At 35.4% G+C, this 20,154-nt stretch overlaps 3 protein-coding genes across 8 annotated transcripts; 2 read left to right on the top strand and 1 right to left on the bottom strand.

The window, feature by feature from the left end:
* The first annotated feature begins 268 nt into the window (after positions 1-268).
* On the top strand, positions 269-14,088 carry LOC105392900. Of its 5 annotated transcripts, XM_048627678.1 has the most exons (13): positions 270-423; positions 879-924; positions 2,465-2,488; positions 2,929-2,967; positions 3,515-3,538; positions 3,764-3,787; positions 4,454-4,495; positions 4,830-4,856; positions 5,517-5,540; positions 5,975-6,010; positions 13,618-13,635; positions 13,787-13,798; positions 14,058-14,088. In XM_048627678.1, exons 1-13 carry the CDS (start codon positions 409-411, stop codon positions 14,081-14,083), a joined length of 357 nt encoding a protein of 118 aa, XP_048483635.1. In that variant the 5' UTR covers positions 270-408; the 3' UTR covers positions 14,084-14,088. The 5 variants fall into 5 exon arrangements, with proteins under 5 accessions (XP_048483636.1, XP_048483637.1, XP_048483638.1 ...); XM_048627679.1 differs by lacking the exon at positions 3,515-3,538 and having other exon boundaries at positions 269-423; XM_048627680.1 differs by lacking the exon at positions 4,454-4,495 and having other exon boundaries at positions 269-423.
* A 570-nt stretch (positions 14,089-14,658) lies between these two features.
* On the top strand, positions 14,659-16,671 carry LOC105398088. Of its 2 annotated transcripts, XM_048627671.1 has the most exons (3): positions 14,659-15,070; positions 15,126-16,077; positions 16,196-16,671. In XM_048627671.1, exons 2-3 carry the CDS (start codon positions 16,036-16,038, stop codon positions 16,559-16,561), a joined length of 408 nt encoding a protein of 135 aa, XP_048483628.1. In that variant the 5' UTR covers positions 14,659-15,070; positions 15,126-16,035; the 3' UTR covers positions 16,562-16,671. The 2 variants fall into 2 exon arrangements, with proteins under 2 accessions (XP_048483628.1, XP_011568443.3); XM_011570141.3 differs by having other exon boundaries at positions 14,659-16,077.
* On the bottom strand, positions 16,655-18,473 carry LOC125489953. Its single transcript, XM_048627683.1, has 2 exons — positions 18,189-18,473; positions 16,655-17,556 (listed from the first exon to the last, which is right to left on the bottom strand). The coding sequence occupies exons 1-2, from the start codon at positions 18,219-18,221 to the stop codon at positions 17,248-17,250; spliced, it is 342 nt and encodes a 113-aa protein (XP_048483640.1). The 5' UTR covers positions 18,222-18,473; the 3' UTR covers positions 16,655-17,247.
* Between the last annotated feature and the right edge of the window lie 1,681 nt (positions 18,474-20,154).

The following is a 20,154-nucleotide window of genomic DNA, read 5'->3' as shown; positions in this document are numbered from 1 at the left end:
AAAAACCCAACCAAAGCCTTGATACCATGTTTAATTTACTTACTTGTAATATAGTAGGGAGTGACTCTATTTCCATTTTGAGCTGATCCGAGGATAGCTTCAATCGGTCAGTGCCTAGTGCCTACTAATACTAACTGCTTAGCACCGTTCCTTCCTTCATACTGATCCTTACTTCCTAGGTATTGCAATAGTTTTGTATTCCACAATATTCCACTAATTCCCAGCTTTTACCGCCGGCTGGTGCGTCCAGGTCACGAAGGTTATCTGTCGTCCGTCGCATTAGTCAATACCGCTGATGGTATAAAAATATTTGCTCTACCATTCGGCTTGACAGTTTAACAAGCTCTTTTGTTAAGTCAATTACTTTCGTGTACTTACCTCCCAAGTTGTAAACGCTAAACTGAAAATATGTTCAAATTCACGGTAAGCTTTTCTTGTTTGGAATTAGTGGAAAATGAAAATGTGTTTATTTATAGTGCATATCTCGAAAATATAAATTATACTTTGATAACTATATTAATTAAAAACAAATATACTTACAGTCAAATTATAAAGTTCTGACATCAAAGAGTGCGATTTTACTAAGACTTTTTATGATCATCAGTTATTTACGTACTTTTACATACATTTTATAAATAAAATACCGTTTGATTTGTCCTTTAATAAATGTAACAGATCGATTAAATTCGATCTTAAAGAATTAGTTAGGATTCACTTCCGTTCTCACGACTTTATAGTTGGACTGTACCTACCTGCATAATTTATTTTCATAAAGTTATTTTGTAAGTCTTCGTGGCTTATAGATATGCTGTAGTGAAGGTATCTGTTATCTATATATTACGAGTAGTAACGACTAACGAGTAAATAATTGTTTTCAGTTATTCCTGGGCGTGCTCGCGCTCGTGGCCTGCAGCTCCGCACGAGGTAACTACACTTCAACAATCTAAGCTTAAAATTGCAATATTGAAAAAGAGGCCAGCGTGGTGACTAGGCCGAAAAAAAACCCTTCCTTCATTGGAAGGAGACCCGTGCCCCAGCAGTGGGACGTGATGGGTCGTGATGAATATGGAAAAAGAGTTGTTACACAAAAAAACATTAAGTGCAATTTCGAACCATTTTTTTTACATACTATTAGAATAGGTGTCACTGAGAAAAGCACCAAATTACTCCTATACGGTAAAGGCTAGCTTAATGACGTCTTCTGCAACATTCAAATTTTAAATTATATGTTTGAAAAAATAAGGGTCGTTTGGTGTTGGTATTTTATGAGTGATACTTTTTCATTGCCCGTGAGTGTAATTCGAAATTTAGTTCATTCAGAATCGCCATTATTGTTATTGCATGAATTTGAATATGCATTTGGTTATTTTTAAGTTTTAATTTACTTTACTTGTTTTATTTTGTGTTTTGGTGTAGTGGATCATTTATTTATAGTAAGAGTAATATATTTATTGCAACTATGTAAGTATGAACATTAATTGGTCTTAATATTATGTACACATGGTCCTTAACTTAGTGCCCTGTAGGGCATAGCTAGTTTAATTCCCATAAAAATCATCAACGCCCATATGATAGGCATAGGACTATTACTCCAGCCTACTGATAGAAATCTAGTGGCATTCCAGAGCTGTGCTAGAATACTGAGATGTGAGCAACAAAAAACATGATAGTAGTTTATTTTGGATATTATCTTGACCTTTTATCATTGCCCAAATTATGTCAAGATATTAAAAACAAACATTGCAAGTATATTTTGTAAATCTTAACTAAGTACTTAAGCTTAATTAAATATTTACAATTTGCAACTAGATTCTTATTAAATCAAAGTCAATGTCAAAAAAAAAATATTCATCGTAAAAATATAAAATTTTCTGATGAACATCAATTTTTACAAATTACTCTCCGTTCGGATAAGGGGGGGCTCTCAAAGTCAAAGTCAAAGTCAAAATTTTTTATTCATCGTACAAATATAAAATTTTCTGATGAACGTAATTTTTTACAAATTACTCTCCGTTCGGATAAGGGGGGGCTCTTTCTGTATAAGGAGAAGAACGGAGGCAAGAAACTCCTGAGCCATCTTTTCAAAAAAAGACTTAAAACTAGTTGGTATACAATACATATAAGCTTAATAATTATTATTATAATAATATGAGCAGAGCTAACTACTTATCACAGCCATGCATTAACGTCCACTAAGTAATCATCAATTTTATAATAAGCTTTTTTACTGAGTTTCTCTTTAATGTAACACTTAAACTTATTCTCTGGCATTTGAGCAACTTCTGTTGGAAGCTTATTATAAAATCTAATAAGTACAGCTCTTTCTGTCTAAGGAGAAGAACGGAGGCAAGAAACTCCTGAGCCATCTTTTCAATGATTATTATATGTATAATTGTATATGTTACTGAAGTCTATACAGTTATTTTTCAGTGAAGACTTTAAAATGAATTTTGTCATTTCACAGTTCACGTGGCGGATGCCAGTGGTGGTATGTACTTTTTTCATATTTTTTTATAACAAGAACACTCATTTTGTATCTTAGCATTTCTTATGGATATGTACATAGTAAATTAACCCTCACTGATAGCACATAATAATATAGAGTACGACGGCGCTAACTTTGCAACCGAATCATGTGACAGCAATAAAACAATTGGAGTAACAATTACAATAATACACGTATATATGTATTTTTGAAACGATTCGAACTTTTTTCTACATTCTTAATCATTATTGTAAATTATACGAGTTACCAAGTAAATATTATTCTGCCATTGCAATGTCAACAATGCCAAACTCTAGAAAGCTAGAAATTGCGGAAAAAAAGTTTTGTTACCGAACTATCCTGAGCGGTATTAGTATGATTTTGTACCTTATTTATCGTCACGAGTCGACGAGATAATATACCAAGTTATTGTTTGTTGACAGTTCAAGTGGCTGATGCTGCTGCGGGGTCAGGAAACGGAGGTGAGGAAATTTACTTCAAATTCACAAATAGTAGCAGACAGACTCTATCAAGTTACCCTATTCATACGAACCTATTGTTATACAATATACACGAACCTGATAGTGATTTAAAAACTACTATTCCTATCCTAGTAACCTACTAATAATATTATAAAGGCGAAAGTGAGTATTTGTGTATGTTTGTGACTGTTGTGGCTGAACCGATTTAATTAAATTTGGCAAGGAGTTAGCTGACACCCTGTATTAACACATTGGCTAATAGGAAACTTTTTAAGGCGAAGCAAAGCTCACGGGAACAGCTTGTTAATAATAAATAACACTATACATCCCAAGATAGGAGGTTGCTGACAAAAGTGCGAGTGTCAGTGAGAAAGTGATCCAATTTCCGTCCTCATAAATATATACCTACTCATGTGTATCAAATTTCACAATTATTATTATGCAGATATTTTAGTATCCCCATAGAACTGTAACCCAATCTAAGTACCTACTGTATAGGTACAATTTTTTTTTACTATTTTACTTACACCTGTTTCTTATTTTCCAGTCCAAGTATCGAACGGCGGGGGAGGTATGTAATATTATAATTATTTCCAATTCATTATTAAAATTAGTCATAAGTTCATAGCACTAGTCTAGTGAAGTAATATTGACTTGTGGCTCGATCTACGTACATTGTACAGAACAATTATACATTTTACAGTACAATTTTATTATACATGCTCAATAGCTTAATCTAGCTGCTGTCTAAACTTAACTGTTAAAATTATTATAATGTAACTTTATCTATTCACAGTTCAAGTAGCCGATGGCTCAGGAGGTACGTACATTTTTTATTTTATTTCTTTTTAAAACACTTAGTAAATATAGTTATGATTAATGCAGTATAAAATTATATTTTCATCTGAAGATTCGAAAAAATATTGATACTTACTCCATGTTACACAATGTCCACCAACCCGCACTAGGAGAGCGTGGTGGACTAGGCTTAAAACCCTTCCTTCAATGGAAGGAGACCCGTGCCCCAGCAGTGGGGAGACTTGATGGGTCGTGATGATGATGACACAATGTCTGGTTAGAGGTTACCTGTGAGATAAAAGACATGCTGTCACTCTCTGTAGTTATTTTTTATACAGTATTTTATCTCACAGGTAGCCACTAACCAGACATTGTGAAACAGGCCCTTACTCTGCTAGGAATGATTTCCTACAGCTGCAAGAGTTACGTTCTGATACATTGCAGCCGCAGCCCCGTCTATCTTTTGCATCGTAGTTAAATTATGTTTAAGATGAAAAACCTCACCTTAAAAAACATATTCCGAAATGTACTTATTATGAGATAGTGAATATTTATGTACTAAATATGAAACTTAAACACTTGCTAAGAGGCTGTTGTCCAAAGCCGAATAAATATTTCTAATTATTCCGTTTTAGTTTAAACTTTTCTTGATGATAATACCTACATTGTTTTTTATTTATATTTATAGTTCAAGTGGCCGATGCCAGTGGCAGTGCTTCAGGATCTGGAGGTACGTATATTTTCTTCTAATTCAAAAATACTGGCGACAGCCAAGTGTGACTAGTCGTCACGGGTTCCGTATTAAGTACTTCTATATCTTTAAAAATAAAAAAGCCCTTTCTTCACTTTTTACTATGGAGATATTTTCTATGTTTTTTTTCGCGAATTTTGACATTCTAATTTCATTTTCGGACTTAGATATAACATGCTGCATAGGTTTAGGCTTAATTTACCCTCTTTACAACATCCTATATAACTAGAAATTTTTAGTATCCTTATAAAACAGTAATACAATCTATATAAAAAAAAAACTATTTTACTTACTGTTGTTTCTTATTTTGCAGTCCAAGTATCGAACGGCGGCGGGGGAGGTATGTACAGCCTCATTAATTGAGTTTATAACACTAGTCAAGTAATGATTTACGGCTCTATGTAAAGGCACAATTATACATGCATACTAACTGCCCAGAGAAGTACTTATAAATGTTCCTTCATCATCATCATCAGCCAATAATCATCCACTGCTGGACATAGGCCTCTCCCAAGGAGCGCCACAACACTCGGTCCTCGGCCTTCCTCATCCAACCACTACCCGCCACCCGCCTAAGGTCGTCAGTCCAAATGATCCTTGAGAGTACGTAGCTCGTCCAAGGGATAACTTAAGCATTGTCATACAAAGATGATCTGTGTTCTGTGTTCCTGGGAGTCCTGCTACCGTACACTCATCGACAATCTGTCAGATCCATTATATATTAAGTATGTATAAAAGTAATATAATACCAAGGACTTTTTTATTACTTCTATGCTGAGATCTGTAAAAGTTGTGTCCGATTTAGCAAGATTGATGATTGCTACTCGTTGAGTACGATCGATGGTGGGACGGTAGCTGGCACTCTGCGTCACTGTGTTTTTATATTTAGATGTTCTTCTGGAATACTCTTATTTTTTAGTATGCTAATTTCATAATAATCATATAATGTTAATCATAATAATAAAAATTATTATTATAATGTAACTTTATCTATTCACAGTTCAAGTAGCGGATGCCTCAGGAGGTACGTAGATTTTTTTTCATAATAATAATCTTTTTACAAAACCTAGTCAATATAATGATGATTTATACATACAATAGAGAATTTTATATTTTGCCCTTCAGGTTGGAAAAAAATATTGAGAGTTTTCCTATAGCTGCAACGGTTATGTTCTGATACATTGCAGCCGCAGCCCCTTCTATCTTCTTAATCGTATCGTACTTAAAAATGTTAAAGACGAAAAACACCTCAGAAAATTCATATTCTAAAATGTACTTATTATGAGCTACTTAATATTAATTTTATTAAATATGGGTCTTATCTTATCATCAAAACTTAGACACTTGCTAAACGCTATCAAGAGGCTGTCCAACGCCGTATCAATACAGTGTGTCAAATTCCGTTTTTATTTAAGCCTTTTTTGATAATGAATAATTGTTTTTCATTTATATTCACAGTTCAAGTGGCCGACGCCAACGCGGCAGGACCTGGAGGTAAGAGGACATTCACTTCTAATTGACAACATTTCAAATAAAATGCTCACCGATTTTATTTTATTTTCGACAAGATATCACAAATTTAGATGACCTGTATTTTTTTATTTCTTAATATTTCTATGCTTTAAGGGTCGGCAATAGGGAATCGAGGGTTGGCATTGTCATAGAATTATGTAGTAAATGATGCTTTACAGTCTTGAAAAAAATCACACAGGTAGCCGAAGAGTTTAGCTAGGTGCTGAATCATTCGAATTTAAGTAAATGCTTATGGATAACTGTAAATTAAATCTGAAAAACCAGTAAATCACACTCCCGTATTGTAACAACTGTGTCGTAATTATCAAGAATTTTCATATAATTCTTATTAAATTATAAAGATAAATGCTTGGACTAGGCGCTAAATACCTTGTTTTTTAATGAACACACACCTATTTTGTGTAAATTAATCCCAAACTTGAGCAATTTTTTTCCCTCAAATCTTCATACAAATATCTATGGCGGCTTTCTGTGTTATAAAATCATAAACACAAGCGACGTTTGACTCAGTCGGCCGGTGGCCTCCAAAGAAGGGTCACGTCGGTTTAGGCAGCACTGACAGCTCGCGATCTAATTGTGTACAGACACAAAATCACTGCACATTGGTTGTCATTGCACTTTTTCAACTTTTATGACACCAACATAATTTGATTTGAAATTGAGGAAGTATAATTCTTATAATATACTCAATACATTAAATGATAATGTTTTTTATTAGTTACATGGTACTTCTTGATTAAATTATAATTATTAATGCCTAACTAAAACTAACTAATATAATATTAAAATTAAACTAAAAAGAAGATGCTGGCCAGATCGCTGTCACTGTCGGGTAGGGTACCCAAGACGCCCCGGCCGCGATACCCCGCTGTATAGCGATGCTTAGCCTTTGTGATAGGTAAGTGCCAGCCCTAGGGTCCCTTGAGACTTCTATTAGTCTGCTGCTGATGTCTTTAAAAAGCTGACGTGTCTCCGGTCCCCACGGCCCTGGGATGAGGAGCAGGAATATAGCGAATGGATCTAAGTGATGACAATACGTAGGAACATTAGGTAAGGATTCAAAAACACAGTTTCATGGTGCTGGTTGAGGTATGGTCTCGTGAGGATCTGATGAGGGCAGTAACACGGTGGTGATTGAATTTTATTTCAAAGATGTTAATAGCTAAAAGCATCGAGTTTGGGCTATTAAGTATGTTTTTCAGAGAGAGAGAGAGATATTTTAGGTTTTCTCTGGATTAGTTATGTTTACTGGGTTTACTAAATTCAATGTTATTGCATCAATAATAAAAAAATCAAGAAAATATTCAAAGTTTCCCTCCCCGCTTTTCACGCACGTACACAAATCACAAACTCATGCATTGTTCTAGGAGCAGGGTCTACCCTAGTGCATTTCTATGACCACTTTTCACTAGCGTCCCACTGGTTTCGGTGCTCAGTGGAATAGCACCATTAACCATTATTATTCTGAGATATCATCACTTCTTATTCTGAGTTATCCAACATAAAATCACGCCATCTATGAGCCGTTTTCCTTGACAGCTGTCAGTTGAGCTTTTGGGTAAGCCGATAGATGGCGTGAAAACGCAGTGTACCAACTGTCAAAAATTACATAGAGAGCAAAGAGTACTAAACTCAGAATAAGAACTCACTAGTTGTGATTAAATGTCGGGTGGTAGCGCGAGCCATCCTTCCGAGGCTCAGACTGCATGTGGCTTGGGATAGTGCTAAGTATCAAGGCAGGAGGAGCAGATAGCTCAACTACAACTCAATTAATACAGGAGAAACACAAGGAAACTGAGAAAACTTGAAAAGGCTGTACGCTGAAGCAACAGTGACATCGACATCATAGAGAAAATAATACTACAATTCTACCTACCTACGTCACTTTCACATTTCGTTAGCCTCACAGAATAACATATTGTGATCTGAGTGTGTTCTGAGGGTTTGAAAGTTGGTACAACCCCAGACAACGCCATCTATTTCTCCAAAAAGGAACTTTTTTTTTTTTTAACAAACGCCTCATTGAAATCATTTTTTTAATTAGGATTTGTCTATGGTGTGGTCCCCAAATTTAAGGGTAAAAGCAAAATAATTATATTTTAACCTTTTTTATACCTATTATATTAAAAAACCTATTTAACGATACCCTACCTACACCATCAAAATAACCGGAAAAAATATCAGCGCCAATTTACTTGTATGGGAGAGGGAGTACCCCATTTTTTTTTTGGGTACTCCCCATATCTATACGAAATATCAGCTCGATATCTTTACCCGTTTCTGAGAAAAAGGGCGGTGACAGACAGTCAGTCAGACAGACGGACAACAAAGAGATCTTATAACTGTTCCTTTTTTCCTTTTGAGGTACGAAACCCTAAAAATAATAAAATATATTTTTCTGCTACCAAAAATATACTTACAAACATACATACATACATACAATCGAAAAACATTACTCTCCTCCTTCGGCAGTCGGGTAAAAACAAGTGAGACAGGGTTTCATTCTGAACTTTTGTTCTACGAGTTTTAAAAATTAACAAAAAAAAAACCTTTTTCATAGAAACTTTGTGGACACGTGACTTTTTACCATGGAAAACGATTATTTTTTTCTCGAATTTGCAAAACTCGTAGAACCAAAGTTTTTCAGAATGACCCCTTGAGTCATCCCCTTTCGGTTTAGTATAACTTATTATCTATACTTTAATACCTACCTGTAGTTACCTTTCTACAAGTAAGGTAACGGGTCCATATTCCGAGGTAAATAACAACATTTGAAAGTAAGTAAGAAAAATAAGCATTTGTAACCATCAATATTGATGTGAAATATTGTCTTCTGTAAGAATATACGTTAAATTTTATATTTCTTAACACAGATTCATTGATAACACATTAATTATACTTAAAAAATATAATTTATTACACATGTCGATTTGCCCTTATACCGAGGTAGGATTATGGTTTCTTCCATATACCGAGGTAGCCTGTTCCATATTCCGAGTTAGTCCTGTCAGTGGCTCCATGAGTGTGGCCATGAACATAAGGAAATTACAATCTAAAATATCGATATACTTTTTTAACCCTAAAGTACTCCAAATAAATTTAATTATTCTAAATAGTAGTTGAAAATAATGAAAAGAATTAAATACTCTCCATTTATATTGGTTTTCGTGATAATTTCTATTATTTATGTAACATTTTCATAATTCATTATTGCAACTGGTAACATTGGCTAGAAAAAATATTCATAATGCTTCTATGATGTTCTATGGACTTTTCCAAGCGATTAAAAAAAAAATAGAGTAGAGATGGGGTAAATTGATGAAATAGTGACAGTAATCGAATATAATCGATTATTGAACTCGAATGATTTAAACATTTTTTACTATAGTTTTTATCTAAGTAAGGTCTAAAATTTTTCCACGATATTTTATGTTCTTACTTAAATGTTTAAAAGTTGATGATACGTAATAAAAGTAGATGTGTAAGGGATGAGGAAAAGTATCGAATACTTACAAAAGCCAAATACCTTATCAGTACTAATTTCCGATGAGTACCTAATGTATTTACCATAAACGAATATGATTATAATAAAAGTATCTACCCAGGAATCGATCCAGCATCGATTATTTTTTCATTCAAGCATAGGTCGGAAGCAAGGAACATTGCACTAGGTACATCTCTATGGCGCATGCGCGCTGGACTGGAGGCGCGCCGGCGCCATGTTCAATTTTCCGCCGAAAAGTTTGCCGCTATTCTTTGAAAGTATTTTTGTTAAGTCTTTACATTAGAAAACAAACATCTTTTATTAAATTATTATGTTTGTATTTGCAATATGCAATTGGAAAATCGATAAGGTAAGCTTGTGTGCGAATTATTTTAGGAAATTACGTAAAATGGAAATATTATTATGTTTTTATCAGTAATTTGGCATCAGTTTAGTTACTAACCTAGGTTTTTGTTCTAGCGTTTTCGTTTCTAAACTCACTAAGTTTTGTGAAAATGGGTACCAACTTATAAGGATAAGCTTAATTCTGTCAACTATCCATACAATTTACCTACTTACTTTATTTTTCAGTGACAACAACAAGAAAATGAAAAAATCAACCAGACCCCTAAACCAAACATGAAATGCAGTATACAGGACATTCATTTATCTGGGAATTCTGGGATAACAATATTACAACGGCCATCAGACCTCGAAGTAGAAGGATAATGGAAATAAAATACAGAAATGAAATTAGGCAATTGTGTATATAAGTGTTATAAAAACTCCACGGTCGTGTGTGTTATTTTATTCACCCAAATAAAGTTTTACGTCTGCAAATTTCTTTCTTTCTTCTTTTATAAAGAGTAATAAGTAGGTAGTATCTAGTAGTAGTTTCGTAAAGTCAGGCATATCTATCCACACCCCTTTTATATTTAGGAAGAAAGTCGCTAATTCATCTTGATTTTATGGTTTGATGACGGCATCGGATGACACTGCGAAGGTGTGATGTAGTCATATTCCGATTTCCGAGGTACCTACCTATGTAAAATGTCATACTCCATATTAGGGGTTCAGCAAGTATTTTAATAATCCATATTCCGAGTTATCAAATTATCGATTTAGAAACAACATAGATTTGTTACTCAAATCATACATAAAATATTGGTAAAATTATGTATCACTTACGTTAATAGCGATGAAATAACACTGTTTTTTATCATTTCAAATATACATACTGAGTTAAGGTTTTCTATGTAACCATGATTTTTGGGTCAACAATTATCGTGTCATATTAAGATTCCTAGAGGACATTTTGTACCGCCGAATTAGGTTATAAGCTTGTCACGTTCATCATTATTATTATGTAATCAAGCATATACTTCAAATGTTATTATTTGTAAAGTTATAAGCTAAAAATCATGACATAGTATTTTTCCTTATACCGAGGGTAACACGGAGTTAGGAACAACGTATAAAAATCAGGCCCTTATACCGAGGTATTTTGTTTTTGAGTTTAAAGGGGTTAAATTAGTTTAAAAAGAGTTAAAATTTAAATTTAATGTAAGTATAAGAATATAATAAACTAAATATAAACTATTTACAAAGTTGAACGTCGTATAAATATTAAAAAACACAATTATTAAATATGGCTGGCCTTACGTAAGCCGGGTCGCGTTTGTATGAAAAACATGGCGGCGTCGCCCTCACGGCACATTACATGAGTTTTTAGTAATTTAAGGCAATTTTAAACATATTTACTACATCAAGTAGTTTCAGTTAAAGATAATGAACGATTAAATGTAATTTTAGAGTATCCAAACCTATTAAAATGAGTAATAATCATGAAAATAAATATAACTCGAAATAAGGACGCCATTTTGAATACCGCGATATATGGACCCGTTACCTTAAATACCACATTTGTTTAGAAATCTAATCGGGTTCCGAGTATAGAGAAAAGTGACACCCCTATTAATTTCTACTCTTTCCTGGTGCTTACCAGTGTAATTAAAAATTATACTTACCCTAAAATCACCCAAAATATATTTGAACATAATTGTCAATAAAGTTGGCGAGTAAAAGTTTATCGACCCACTGTGCAAACTTACATGTGTGCGTGTCACTGCGTGTGCTGTGTGAAGAGCATTGAAAACCCAAATTTGGCGCGGCACGTCACCCTGTACAGGCCCTTAATATATTTTTTAAATTTCAAAGTTCAAAATATTTATAGTATGAGTGACGTCACGTCGAGGCTTTGGATAAAAATATTTTCGTTGCCTGCCTAACCTAAAAAAAAAAGTTGGATGTCATTAACTTGACATGAACAAGGACCAATCAACTTCAACTTCAACTTTATTTTGTGGCAAGGACCAATCACGAACTTCCGTCATTGACAAGGACACATCTAGACACGCGGTAGCGTGTCAAGCCAAGTTCGAGAAACAGAACTGGCAAGCCGCACCGTGTGTAATATTACACGAACCATTTCGAGGCACTTTTGACCCCCTCATAAATAAAAACTATTTAATATAAACGTATGAAATTTGGCACATATATTGAGACTTACGAGATACATATGTGTTCTAAATTTCATGAGCGTATCTCAAACGGTTATTTAGATATTAATGTCCAAAAAACTTATATTTAACATTGACTGACTCACTCACGTAGGTATAGATCAAAACTCTTATGGGTACTATACTATCATAATATGCGAAAAATATGAAATGGCTTTGAGATGCATAACATTAATATATATATGGGGACATCTCACACACAGTCTAAGATAGCTGTAAATATAATGGAATGGGATCGGATGGGATCGGATCAAATCGGATCGGATCAGATTGAATCGGAACGAATCGAATCAAATGGAATCGGATCGGATGGTGTCAAATCGGATCGGATCGAATCGAGTGGAATCGAAACGAACCGAATCGGATCAAATCGGATCAAATTAGCTCAAATCGGATCAAATCGGACCAAATCGGATCAAATCGGATGAAATCGGATAAAATCGGATCAAATCGGATCAAATCGGATCAAATCGGATCAAATCGGATCAAATCGGATCAAATCGGATCAAATCGGATCAAATCGGATCAAATCGGATCAAATCGGAACAAATCGGATCGATCGGAACAGATCGGATCGGTTAAACAATTGAGTGAATATTGTACCTACATTTTATAAAATCTCGAGACTTTTGGTTTTTTTAAATAAGTTTTTTAAATTTGTCTTTATAAATGGACCTATGGCGTTACGAGCCTCGTAACGCCGTAGGTCGTAATACAAGTAAATAATACAATAAATTTCTGGACTGACCATTGAACTTGGCACCCATTTAGATCTCACTTCTTTTGTCATTGTAGTCAACAACCAAGGCATATATAATAATCAATAATAATATTGAACTTGGCTCTCATTTCACATTTATGTTTTTGATTGCATAAAAGTGACAGACATTTGAGTGATGTTTGTCATTGTCATTGTCAAAATGACATAACATGTTTTTTTTTTTCATGTTTTAGAAGTAAAAGCGCGTTTCATTATTAAGCCACATCGTGATGTCACGAATGATAATTTAGATTTTTATTTTTTTCTCTGAAATAAATCAATAGAAAAATCGGAAACATTTTTTTTTGTGAATATTAGAGCCATATCTCTAAATGGTTTTTGAATTTCAACTGTATAAAATTTTGAAATGTTGTCAATTAAAAAAAACTGGCGACAGTCTAGTGCGACTAGTCATCACGGTTCCACACTTACATCTTTAGTGCCAATTTCTCCATTCTCGGTTAGAGCATAAACAGGGAGTAGAGGTTAACTTTTGACACATTTGTCATGAATTTTATATGGAGATGACGTTTCATTTATAAATCAATTCCTGTCGGTTAGATAACCGACAATGGAGAAATTGGCACTTAAAATTACTAAAAATCTGTTTAGTTTTATGCCCAAAGTAATAAAGCCCTTTCTTCTCTCTCTTGATTCCTTCAAGAAACACATTTTCACTCAATGAATTACCTACGAGTATACCTACTTACTGACTGTATTTAATTATTTTTTATTTCTTTTTCAGTTCAAGTAGCTGACCAAGGTAAATATATTTTTTGTTTATGATTAATATTATATAACTACCTAAGTAATCAAAGCAACTTGTCACCTAGCTATAGCTATAACATCACATTCAAGATATAACATGGTTGGTTTTTCTTACCAAGTTTACAACAACTTTCCATTTGTTTCAGGATTTTATGTCGGTAAGAAATAAAGTTACCTGAAGAGACATAATTACTTCGTACAACTCTAACATTAGGACATGCCGTTGTTAAACAAGTATCGGAAGTTTTTTTTTATTATTTAAAATACAAAAACCTTTGGAAAATGCTTGCAGAAACCTTTTCATTTGGAATTCAGCAAAACCTTGACACTGCAACTAGCAAGCAGTAAAATAGTATAAAATATTGGATGGCTGAATGAATTTGTGTTGACTTTTGACTGACTTTCTGTAACTTTCAGGTGGACAACCTCGCGGCGCGCGGTGAATTATGTAAAAATTATAGAAATTTATTAAATAAATTACTTGTACCTTACATTATACAAATACAAAAATACAAAAAAAAATATCTTTATTGGTAACAAAAGGTAAATCAATTTAATTACAATTTAAAAACAATTTAATTCCTACTTAATATACATATATGTTTTCTAAAATAATTAGTTTAATTGTACAATTATACACGCCGTCAGACGGTACGCCGGTAGTCAGATATTTTTTTGTACATATACTCACGGGCAATGAAAAGGTTCCACTGAGAAAATAACCAAATAACTCCTTCACGGAAAAGAGTAGCTTAATGACGCCATCTGCAACACTTTACTTTATTTAACAGAGCCTCAGGATATTATCAACTATAAACGGTACCTAATATTTTGTCAAAGTTTCAAATTAAAATAAGTGTCGTTTGGTGTCGGCATTTCCTGAGTGGAACTTTTTCATTGCCCGTGAGTGTACACTGCATCAGATATAAATTAATCATTAAGTTACCTGCATATTTATTAGCCTATTAAACTCTCTATCTATACTACACATTTTTTTTCTAATCTGTATTCAAAAAATTACAAAAACATTATAATACTCAATGTAAAATAAGCTATAAGGATTTAGTCACAGCTACTTTAGTTCAGGCATCCTTAGTACTTACATAGCAAAGTAGATTAGGACTATAGTCAACTATTATTTACCTATAAATGAACGTAGCGCGACATTGATGCCCAAATAAAGCACATATTGACCTCTGTATTTCGGCATTGAGGTCAAGACTGCTCTGCATCCGTCCTCAATAGTTATATTTGAATTGTATCTGATATATTATTATTATTATATGTATGTATACAATATTAGGCTCTTTACACTAACACAAAAAATCATAAAAAGTTTACGTTAGTAAAGTTGGATGTCGTAGAAGAGTTAAGTATGCTGTAGATTTCAGGTTATTCTTTTATTCAAGTCATATAATAGGTACGGTCAGGTGCAGAAAAACCTGACCCCCTTCTCATAGTAACAATGTTTCTGAGGGGGGTCAGGTTTCTCTGCCCCTTACTGTACCCATCATTAGTATCATGCAAGTCAATAGAAAGGAGCTGATCATTTTCAACCAACATAACTAAGGACCAGCAATAAAATTTTCATTAAGTAGATTTAAATTTGTAGACCTGCATACAATAATACAATAGGGAAGAATATGTTATTTGGTTTGCTTATATCGATCAGAGATTTTATTGGTGGATGATACATACCTACTGATGATAGTTTTTTTTCTAAACATTGCAATGGGTCATTAAACTTACACCTAGGTATAGTTAATTAAATCTTCTACTGGCTTCAATCTGGTATGACACGCCACCGCGTGTCTAATTTATAGCCCCGATGAGCTCATTGACAATAGGTACAAATGTAGTACATAAGCACTTATACTGCACTCAACGTACTATACATACACTCGTACAACTCTATGCAAGTACTAAGCCTACCACACTAGCCATTGTTATGATCTCTGAAAATAGATCGTCCTCGAATCTGTCAAAGCTATAGGTACCTAAGTCGAGTCACTGTAAAAACAATCAGTAAGTAAGTATAGAGTTTGCAATAAGCTGCATGGGAAACTAAGTTTTAATGATCAGGTTACATTCCTTGAACCACAACAGTAGAGTTGTATCACGCACCATGTGAAGGCGGCTAAAGAAACTGCAGCGTAATGCTGTTAGAAAAACACAAATGCCGCTTCATTCAGTAGCAATCTGCTCCGAGTATCAGTTGCATATTTTTAAGAACGCACAGAAATAAAAGTTTCGTTTCAATCAGCTGGATGACTTCACTAATAAGAGTCTCAAGTAATATTAATTGAGCGCGGGCCGCGGGCGCGCCGGCAGCCGCCGCGGGCGCTTCGGTCCACGATCACGTCTCCCGCGCCTCGCCTTATCTGTGCCGTTTACTATGAGTGCAATGTGCGTTGGACTCATCTGCGCCATCATACTGGTAAGTACACCACAGAGCACATTGTGATCTATATTTACTAACTTTAGTTCCCGGCCGGCCAACCTTGGCGTGGTTCTGGCTACAACTGCGATGTTTAACCTCTCCTATCGCTTTTCAGGCCGTGTTTGTCGTAATCTGGATCACCTACTGCATGTTCTGTCGCGAGAGACACAAGTCTGAGCTGTACCAGTACAATATAAGCGACTTACTGCACAAAAACCAGATTGAGGCCCAAAATTTAGAGGAGAAGAAAGAGAGTGGGTTGGCCGCCGGCATTTTTATTTTGCCTTCAAGACACAAGCAGGCGGACGACGAGTATGAGAAGCGACCGGATTATCCGGAGAGTCCGGTGTCGGCGCTGCGGCCTGGACCTGACGACCTCGTAAAGATACTGGATGACTCCGACAAACCGGACTGTGACGCCCGGAACTACGTCACGCTGGACAACATCGGCTCCAACTCGCAGTATCACAGCGAAGTTTGAGCTTCATCGGCTATGGTACAAGTTGCACACTCACTAAATCGTAATCAGATTATAAACGATAATTTATTGTATTCACGCAAATAAAAGATGTTCTTTATATTTATATAATATTTATTAGTCTTACTTATTTCCTAGTTCCTGTATCATCTAATTCAGTTGACTAAAGTTATTGCCGGTCAAGGTTGCTTCTACAATAGAATAAGGTCATGAGCTGCTAGTTGCGTTGATTTATTCCCAGTGCGTATCTCTATTGAGAAGATATCAGTCATTTCATTACTTATACAACTCTACACTTTATCTGATATATTAATAATCTTTCTATCACTCGGATTTATGTAAAAGACTTTCGTAAACAATACGAATAAGATGGTTGGTCACATAAAAAAATAAAGCTACTTATAAACTGTCCGCATTTGATTCAGAATAAGAGCTCACTTGGAAATGTGTTATTTGTCGAGACGTTTCTTTGGCACTGGCAATGACACTGCATCTTGTTCGTATTGTTTATCAAAGACTACAATATATTATAATAAAATGTCAATTGAATAATGTAGTGATTCGTAACAGCTCCCAGAAGTAATAACTTTATAACTTACACTTTCCCACGGTTGAATTTAGCTTAGACTGCTTTAAACTTAGCTTATACTTTTCCGTGGAACTTTAGCCGCCCCATCAGCAGATTAATTCTACGAACTGTTGACGAGTCCCTTGACCCCGTCGGCCATCTTGTCCACGACGCTCTTCTCGGTGGGCTTGAAGACGTGCACCACGGCGTCGCCCGCGTCGCTCAGCGTGCGCACCACCTCGCCCCACGCGCTCTTCATCGTGTCCATCACGTCGCGCTTCTGTCTCATAGACTCCTCGACGTCACGCTTCTGTCTCATAGACTCCATCACGTCACGCTTCTGTCTCAGCTCCTCCATAGACTCCATGACCTCACGCTGCTCCCGCGCCTCCAGGTGAGCTGCAGACACCGATACTGCTAGCGCTATGACCTGGAATAAATTGATATATAGGGAAAATTATAATCGTTTCTTGTAAAGAGTTCTTTAGTATGAGAGTCGGATCGATAAGTCCTTCCATATCATTCCATGTGACCCTAGCTGATGGTAGCTGAAGATAGAGCTACTGCTGTAGAAGTGGTGCTGCCCATAATGAGATGCTGTCCCTTGGCAATCCAGTGTAGGTTTTCTTAGTCATAAGAGTCATAACAAGTAAGTTTCAGATAGAAGTATAAGTGATAGGTATAGTTTGTCAGTTATAACTTTTCTTTCAGCAGTTTTTTTTTCCGAGAAAAATTAATAGTCACTTTGAATTTTACGAATATCTGTCTACCCTGTCCATTATCTCACCATAATGTAGCACAGATACTAATAAAAAGTGATACAACTTATAAATTCATAAACTGGATATCTTAAAACAATGATCACTGTATGGTACTCAGTCCAGCCTGTAACTTACATACAGTGTTTCATTGTATTCTTAAATGAGCCTTTGTTTGATAGTGTAGATTCTGTTTCATAATCTGAACTATAAATGTGATATATTTTTATCACACAGTGCCATTATGATTTAAGTTAATCATGGTTCATAGTAATAGAATAAGTAAAATGACCAAAAAACTTACAATACAACAGACGACGGTTAATCTTGAATCCATTTTCAAATAATCTAAACTGTAAACACTTTGAAAGCAACTCTCTATATATATTCACAATTTAAAATTCGAATCAAATCTGATCGGTGGATCAGGGATTACGGGAAGACAGTTCAGTGTTCGAGATTCAAACCCCTACTGGTAGCGGAGAGCTGGCTGGATGAGCCGAGGTGAGCCGCGGTGACGCACGGTCATCAAGTCATCAACACCAGGCCAGTCCCCAGGAGCCGGGACGTAGGCTCAAGGGCCTACTCCACGACAAGCGCAAATTATCCTGCCAGTCTCGAAAATATACCAATTGAATTTAATGACCGTCGACACGCAAAGACAGAGGACAATGGTGTATGGTGAGTAAAGTCCTGGTTAGTAAAGTCAGTATGCCGGTTATACTGACTTAACTGGCCAAGCACAGCATAAAGTGTAATATGTATCTACCTAATGTACCTTAGTAGATAATGTACGTCAGATAAGCTACATTTCTTCGCGGGTTCCGCTCATCTCGCATAATCTTTATTGACCAAAACGCATTTCGCATAACTCGTATGGTCTAAACTTTTTTGGCCGAACCATCACTTTGCCAAGACTTATGTGGCATAAGGCTCGTTTCGTCTAAAACTCTTTAGGCACAATCTTTAAACACCTAAGTTTCGTTTGCTCAAATTTATGATCGTCTATACCTATGTATAATCTTGTTTCTCCTAATGTTATCTTAATAAATAATATATTAAGTATGTAGTAAATGTACAAATTGTGGTATTTTTCTCCTACATCCCGAAAATCACGATATTGTATGATCAAAAAATCGAAAGTTAACGACAAATATAATTATTACAAACCCCATGAGATCGAAACCTAAAAATAGGTGCGACGACGAGCAAAGCGAGGAGGAGCGTGTTAGGTGCACATGTTCATCAAAACCAAAGCGGAGCGCAGCGAAGCGGAGCGGAGCGTTTTCCAAACAGCGGAAACAATACAAGGCACCAGTTTGCGCTATGTAGGGAGACGCTCCGTCAAAGTTAAAGCCAAACGAATATTATTACTTTGTATAAACCTATGCCATAGCATTATTAGGCTATTCAAGATTTGGCCATACCATTATTAGGCTAAACAATGTTATGCGAAATAACTTTTTACTAAACGAGATATATGCCATACGATTTTCGGCGTAACGAGACTTTGACCAAACGTTACTATGCAATACGAGATTAGGCAAATAAATCTTATGCCAAAAAAGGTAGAACCTTTCTTCGCACATACTTTCTAGTTATATTTTTGCAAACGAGCTAGATCAACACGCATATGCTATGCTACGAATTCTGAAACTTTCACATTTCTGAATAAGTTTGTTTTAACACGAGTTATTTTACAAACCTACAACATATAACAACTAAATACAATTCTACACAGATAGGTATACGCAGGTACCATATCAAATTGAAGAAGTCCTTAGTATTAAACTGCTCTGAGAGCGCGCCATTACGAGTATTTGTAGGTACATAATATGTCACCACTTACTACACCTCTTTGATTGAGATCAAATTGGGCAATCGTTCACGTTCTGATTCTACTAAAATAAGTCAGAAAAGTTTATGTAGGTACGAGTACCTCATCAAAGTGTAAGGGATATATTTGAGCATTTACTGCTTAAGTACCTATGCGAATTGTTTGCTGAACAGGAAGATGTGCATGTGCAATTCTGCATTGTGTTAGATTACGGGGCCTTTGTGAAATGGTGGTCTTCTTCTCTTCTATCGTGTAAAATGCACTAAGCTAGCTTCCTCCAGTGTTTTGCTACTCTTATTGCGAGATCATTGGCCTTCATCAGGTCTCCTTGACTGCATTTTGGGGCATTAGGACACTCTATAAGGTGTGACGTTGTCTGGAGGCTTCCGCAACTGCATAGAGTGCTGGCATTGGCTGGGAGCATATCCCATCG

This window comes from Plutella xylostella, chromosome 19 (genome assembly GCF_932276165.1).
Source record: "Plutella xylostella chromosome 19, ilPluXylo3.1, whole genome shotgun sequence".
Taxonomy (NCBI): Eukaryota; Metazoa; Arthropoda; class Insecta; order Lepidoptera; family Plutellidae; genus Plutella; species Plutella xylostella.
The sequence above is the reverse complement of the archived record's forward strand: the minus strand, read 5'-3'. Positions and strand labels throughout refer to the sequence as shown.

Bases quoted from the DNA above. Each gene is read 5' to 3' on its own strand.
- LOC125489953 (XM_048627683.1), bottom strand. From the start codon at position 18,221: ATGGATTCAAGATTAACCGTCGTCTGTTGTATT. The intron at 17,557-18,188 runs GTAAGTTTTTTG...AATTTATTCCAG, and splicing joins TAACCGTCGTCTGTTGTATT to GTCATAGCGCTAGCAGTATC.
- LOC105398088 (XM_048627671.1), top strand. From the start codon at position 16,036: ATGAGTGCAATGTGCGTTGGACTCATCTGCGCCATCATACTG. The intron at 16,078-16,195 runs GTAAGTACACCA...ATCGCTTTTCAG, and splicing joins TCATCTGCGCCATCATACTG to GCCGTGTTTGTCGTAATCTG.
- LOC105392900 (XM_048627678.1), top strand. The intron at 2,968-3,514 runs GTGAGGAAATTT...CTTATTTTCCAG, and splicing joins TGCGGGGTCAGGAAACGGAG to TCCAAGTATCGAACGGCGGG. The intron at 3,539-3,763 runs GTATGTAATATT...ATCTATTCACAG, and splicing joins AGTATCGAACGGCGGGGGAG to TTCAAGTAGCCGATGGCTCA.